At 36.6% G+C, this 6000-nt stretch overlaps 2 protein-coding genes across 2 annotated transcripts; both read right to left on the reverse strand.

Moving 5' to 3' along the window:
- Positions 1–879: 879 nt before the first annotated feature.
- LOC141701898 (F-box protein CPR1-like) lies at positions 880–1938 on the reverse strand. Its single transcript, XM_074505523.1, has one exon. It carries the CDS (start codon positions 1936–1938, stop codon positions 880–882), a length of 1059 nt encoding a protein of 352 aa, XP_074361624.1.
- A 645-nt stretch (positions 1939–2583) lies between these two features.
- Positions 2584–5035, reverse strand: LOC141701899 (uncharacterized). Its single transcript, XM_074505524.1, has 2 exons — positions 3877–5035; positions 2584–3761 (listed from the first exon to the last, which is right to left on the reverse strand). Exons 1-2 carry the CDS (start codon positions 5033–5035, stop codon positions 2584–2586), a joined length of 2337 nt encoding a protein of 778 aa, XP_074361625.1.
- Positions 5036–6000: the final 965 nt, after the last annotated feature.

Genomic DNA, 6000 nt, shown 5'->3' on the forward strand with positions numbered 1-6000 from the left:
TGACTGAAGCTCTTGGTTTCAAATAACTCGGGCTCCCCTAAGACCTAAAAAGAGTTTCATCTATGGAGCCTAAACCTTCAACCATGGTAGTAAGTAGTAAGCTGGCACCTAGTCTCTCGCCCAGCCTTCGCCTTCTTCAGTGGCCTGTAACCTTAGATCTGAAGCTACATTGAATCTTTCATTCTTTTAAAACTATGATCAGACTTCAGATATAATATACCATACGGAAGACTTCTACAGACTATGGTCATATATACCAAACATGAAAAACTACAAAATTTCTCGTATGTTCTCAAATGTGTTGTTCGTAGGAACCTAATCTAGTAAGGGATACAAAGTTATTTTCAAACAAAAAAAATGTCGTGAAAAAGTTTTCATCTGACTTTAATTTCTTTCTAGCAAGGGATTCGGATTGTATAGGATCTGGTGTTGAGAATGTAAAGAAGCGCTCAGGACCCGAGATTGAGCCTCTCAACCCTAGTGCCCTTAAGAAGCTTAATTTTAACTTTTCAGTGTATTATCCATCACTTAAATTCCAGATGAGAAAACCATAATGTTAAACATAATCTGGAAAACTATCTATCCATTAACAAAGCAAATCCATTCATATTCGAAGCAGCAATCCCAACCAAAATACGGAAACAGAGTTAGAAAACTTAAAAACTTACAACATAGATAGTAGAACAATATTTGCAACAGAGTTAGAAAACTAAGAAACTTACAACATAGATAGTAGAACAACATTTGTTAGTTATCAACTAACATAGATAGTAGAACAACATTTGTAGCACAACAGCAGAGTTAGAAAACTTAACAACTTACAACATTAGATAGTAGAACAACATTTGTTAGTTTTCAATATATGCATTAAACTTAACATTACTCTTGTTGTACAAACCCTTCAAGTGAAACAAGGCTTCCGCTGAACTGATAAACTCTAGTCCCTATGCTGAATACCGGAGCTGCTACAGGAGGACGCTTCAAATTCCCTTTCTTCCTATCATCATAATAGAAGTATCGAAAACCACAAGAATCTTCGGCAAGAAACTGTCCATCGCCTAAATAAAGAAATACACTATCTATCTCCGGATCAGGCTGAATATTGAACATTTTAGTCCAAGAATTGCCACCAACACCATCCAACTTCCATAGACTAAGAATAGCTCCTTCTCCGCCAGATTTCAAGATCATAGCTATAGAACCATCAAAATCCAAAACTTCTGACATTCTTTCTTTTGAGTCGGGATACTCAATAAAGCGAAACACCTTATCATGTAAATCAAACGACAAAATCTTAAAAAGACCTTGAAAATACAATACACCACTTCCAACACAAACACATCTCGAGAACGGATCACGGTGAAAATCTTGCATTTCTTCAGGAACCCGAATCTCTTTCCAACAATCATCTTTAACAGAATACAACTCCGCCACCATCACAGTAAATTTAACATCATTGAACGAAGATATACCCATCATAAGCCTAAAAATCTTATAATCATTGCTCACAGAATCAAACCCAAGGCCAATATGATTAAAAATCATAACATCAGGGTATTCTGGGAATATATTCGACTTAGGAATCAACTTAAACAACCTAGTCAACGGATTCCAAATATAAAACACACCAGACTTCATATGTATATCAGCAAGAGTAACAAGATCATTACAAGAATGAACATAAAAATACATACCAGACATATAATCTGGGAGAGTGAGCTTAATCGAGTTTTCGCCTTGAGTGTCGATAAAGAAATCTTGCAATCGAGCTTGGGAAACAACTCTGAGGTGAGAAAAGGGGGGTTGTTTTTTGTGAGAAATGGTGAGGTGGGCTTGAATGAAATGAGGGTCAGAGATGATTGATTTCCATGATTTGCAAACTGCTTTGCACCGGAGAAGTGAAAGTACAGGCAGTAATGTGAGTATTTTGAAGATCATTTCTTGGGCTAGATGATAAATTGAGCTCATTTTGAGTGTTTGATTGTAAATTTTAATACTGCTCTATTTTAAACCCTAAACCCTAATTTGAGTATTCTCGACTTCTGGCCGTACAAGAAAGGAAATGATGAGAGAGAGGTGAGAGGGAGGGAGCGAGAGATCAGAGGGGAGGGAGAGAAAAAACGAGTGAGCGAGCGAGAGAGAGAGATGACAGAGAGGAGGGAGAGACGGAGAGAGAGAGGGAGAGGGAGAGAGAGAGAGTGTTAGAGCAAGTGCAGGGGACAGTCCCAAGTCCACTGCCATTTTCTCCTTTTTGAAGCCATGTAAGCAAAACACGGGCTTGACAAATTAAGTGGCCAACTAGCTCCAATGCAAATCTCAGTCCAATTTTTAGTAGGTCCCATTTAATTATTATTTAATTAGTTTTATATAATTTTGTAATTTGTAATATAATCAAGATTATATATAATTAATATATATAATCTTGATTTAATTAATAATGAAATAATTTAATAAGAAATGAAAAGATTAAAAAAATGAAAATAAGATTGAAAATAAAAATTACTTTTTATTAAAATACATTACTTCATTAAAAAGAAAATATTACAAGAACATGACAATTTAAAATATGACATCCAAAACAAATTAACGACTATTATGGAACATTGTGATATGCTCAACCAGATCGGATTGTAATTGCCGATGTTTTTGCCTGTCACGAAGTTGGATAGTCCTTCCGATATACATTTCATAAGAGGCTAAAGGTTCTTCGCCTATGTTTGGAGGTGGTAAGTCATTTATTGCATCATCGTAAGATGGTAAAGGGCCAAAGGGAGTAGCGTATGTGTCTCTCTCATCCTCAACGATCATATTATGTAGTATAATACACGCTCTCATTATCTTGGCAAGATCTTCTTTATCCCGGAATCGTACTGGACCGCGTACAATTGCAAATCGAGATTGTAACACGCCAAATGCCCTTTCTACGTCTTTTCGTTGACCTTCTTGATATTTGGAGAACAATTTTCTTTTCTCACCCTGTGGGCGTGGAATTGTTTTCACGAACGTAGCCCATTCAGGATATATTCCATCGGTTAGATTGTACCCCATGTTATAGTTGTTACCATTAATATTATAATTTACCTCAGGAGCATGACCTGCTAGTACATCATCAAATATCGGTGACCGGTCTAACACATTTATGTCGTTATTAGAACCAGCAACTCCGAAAAATGCATGCCATATCCAAAGGTCTGATGAGGCAACAGCCTCAAGCAATATTGTTGGAACTCCTTTATGACCACTCATGAACATCCCTTTCCATGCTTTAGGGCGATTTTTCCACTGCCAATGCATGCAGTCAATACTACCCATCATTCCGGGAAAGCCACGAGTCTCTCCCATTTTTAAGAGGCGTTGTACATTATTTGAGTTTGGCTTTCGCAAATATTCACTCTCGAAAATTAAAATAACATTGGTGACAAATTTTTTCAAGCATTCAATTGCAGTGGACGTACCAATGCGCACATAATCATCAACTGCATCTGCTCCAATTCCATATGCCAACATACGTATGTCCGCCGTGCATTTTTGTAAAGGTGATAGGCCCTTTCTTCCCAATGCATCAACCCTCTGCTGAAAATATGGATCAAAATTTGAAAGAGCATCCACAATTCGAAGGAACACGTGTCTTCCCATTCGAAACCGCCGTCGAAATGTATCTAGAGGGTATATTGGATTTTGAGCAAAATAATCTCTCTCCAAACGTTCATGACCTGCTTCACGGTCTCTGCATATCACTCTTTTAGTCGTGGTTGACGAGCCTTCTCCATAGATTTGGTTGAATAGCTCGAGGCGACGATCCTCCAGTGAATTATCAAAGAAAAGCTATCTTCCAAGAATCAAACAAACGACTAGCTTCCAACGGCTAGTTCCAACCGCGTCTTGATTTGACTTCCTCAATCATTTTGGCATGAATTTCTCGTTGAGCCTCATTCATTTTCCTAGTATCAAGCATAAGAAGTTGCATATCTGATTCATTTTCTTTCCTAGCCTCCTCTTTTTTCTTAAGCTCATTGAACTCTGCCATTAGATCTAATCTCCGACATGTACTAGCTTTTATTTCTTCATACTCTTTTTTCTTAAGATCATTAAACTCTGCCTTTCCTTTCCCCTTCCTCTTAGCTGCTTTTGTACCCTTAGGACGAACCGATAATTCAATAACATTCTCATCTGTTGGTGTTTCATTCATTGATGATGAGTAGTTCCCAGAATCACTTAATTTAGTTCTTTTTGTACTTCCACTATTTGTTCCAATGCTTGTCTCTTTAGGCTGTCTCCACTTAGGATGTCTCTTTAGATCATTCCAATGCTTCTCAAAATTAGACTTCTTATTGTATTTAGTTTTATGAAATTCATGAGCTGCCGCAATTATGTTCTCCATATTCGTACCACTCCCCATTTTTCGGACAGCTTCCTCATAACACGCTCCATATCGCCGAGCCCCTTCATTTATTCGTTGCCACCTTTTTTTAATAGCTATTACCCCTCTTTTAATAAGACCGGGATTACTTTCTTCACAATAATTATGAATTCGATCCCAAAATGCTTCACCTTTTTGATCCGCCCCAATCAAGGGATCAATTGACACATTCAACCATGCGCTAATTAAGAGTTTATCTTCAGTCCAAGTCCACTGGGTTGCACCTCCTCGTGGGTCATCCAATTCATTGACATCATCGTTTAAATCAATAACATTCGTAGTATCAAAAAAAGATTTTTGTGAGTACGGAGAATTTTGATTATTGGTAGGGGTTTGTGGATTTCCTAAATTTGGATGTGAAAAATTTGAACTGTATGAAAATTGTGAATTTTGAGCATAGGGGTAAAAAGGATTAGAAAACGGAAATTGAGTATTTGGCATTTGAGGATTATAACACGGATTTTGTGGGTTGAAAAATTGAGAATTATCGATATTTGTATTTTGGGCAAACGGAAAATTAGGATTTGGAAATGGATACGGAAATTGGGTGTTCGAAGATTGAGAATTCGGGTTTGTGTTTTGAGGATTTGAAGATGGATATTGATGAGGATTCATTTTTCTCTAAAACTAAATTATTAGGAAAATAAAATGAGTAAGTGTGAAAATTTTATGTGTGGAAATTTTATATTTATAGGGAGATAATATGAACGTTTATGTCTCATCTGAATCATAACGTTCACCATTTAAGTCTGATTTTACAACGTTCATATTAACGTTACATAAGCAGTAGAGCAAATAAAGTAAAACATATAAAACTGAAAAGTAATAAAATGCGGCAGAGTTGGCCAGCCCACCTTCCCGGGCCTGGCCAACTTATTCACAGTATCACAGTGGTGCAAATGAAAGGAGGACATACCACTTTTGTACACCTCAGCCGAGTTAGGCCCGCGCTGCACTTGCTCTTAGTGCTGCCTGTTGTGTGGTGTACTCATCCTCCGAGCTGTTTGAAACATAAATGTCTGACAAGTTCCAACAAGTTACAAGTACTGCAACATATAACTATGGAATCTTCTCCTATAAGCAATATCCTTATTCCATTTTTCCTCCCAAATTTTAATGGCGTGTTTGAGTTGCACACGCACGTGCATTCTACATTTAAAAAAGGGAAAATGAATTTTTTCGTCACCCAACTTATTGTGTATTTAGAAACTTACCACGCAACTATAATTTTTTTTGTTTTACTCACTAATGTTAGGTTCAGATTTTTTATAATCACTAACGTTAGGTCCGGATTTGATTATTAGTATTTTGTCAATTTTCTATAACATTATTAAAATATAGTGATAACTAGTACAAAAAGTGTCATATGTGTCTTGTAAGAAAACTTAAATGTGTCTGAGTTTGCTAGATGCATATGGAGGAGTCATATAATGTCTGAATTATATATGTATGTTATACGAAGGACGCATATTGTTGTTTTAAATATCTGGTAAGAACATATGTATATACATTGTAAACAGACGCATAAAATCAGTTCATATACGTCTGTTACTTTTTAGGTGGGGTAGTAAGCTCAAAAC

Source organism: Apium graveolens, unplaced genomic scaffold (assembly GCF_009905375.1).
Source record: "Apium graveolens cultivar Ventura unplaced genomic scaffold, ASM990537v1 ctg4467, whole genome shotgun sequence".
Taxonomy (NCBI): Eukaryota; Viridiplantae; Streptophyta; class Magnoliopsida; order Apiales; family Apiaceae; genus Apium; species Apium graveolens.

Coding starts and splice junctions, on each gene's coding strand:
- LOC141701899 (XM_074505524.1), bottom strand. CDS start 5,035: ATGAATCCTCATCAATATCCATCTTCAAATCCTCAAAACACAAACCCG. Junction 3,762..3,876: donor GGAAGTCAAATCAAGACGCG/GTTGGAACTAGC, acceptor TCTATGGAGAAG/GCTCGTCAACCACGACTAAA.
- LOC141701898 (XM_074505523.1), bottom strand. CDS start 1,938: ATGATCTTCAAAATACTCACATTACTGCCTGTACTTTCACTTCTCCGG.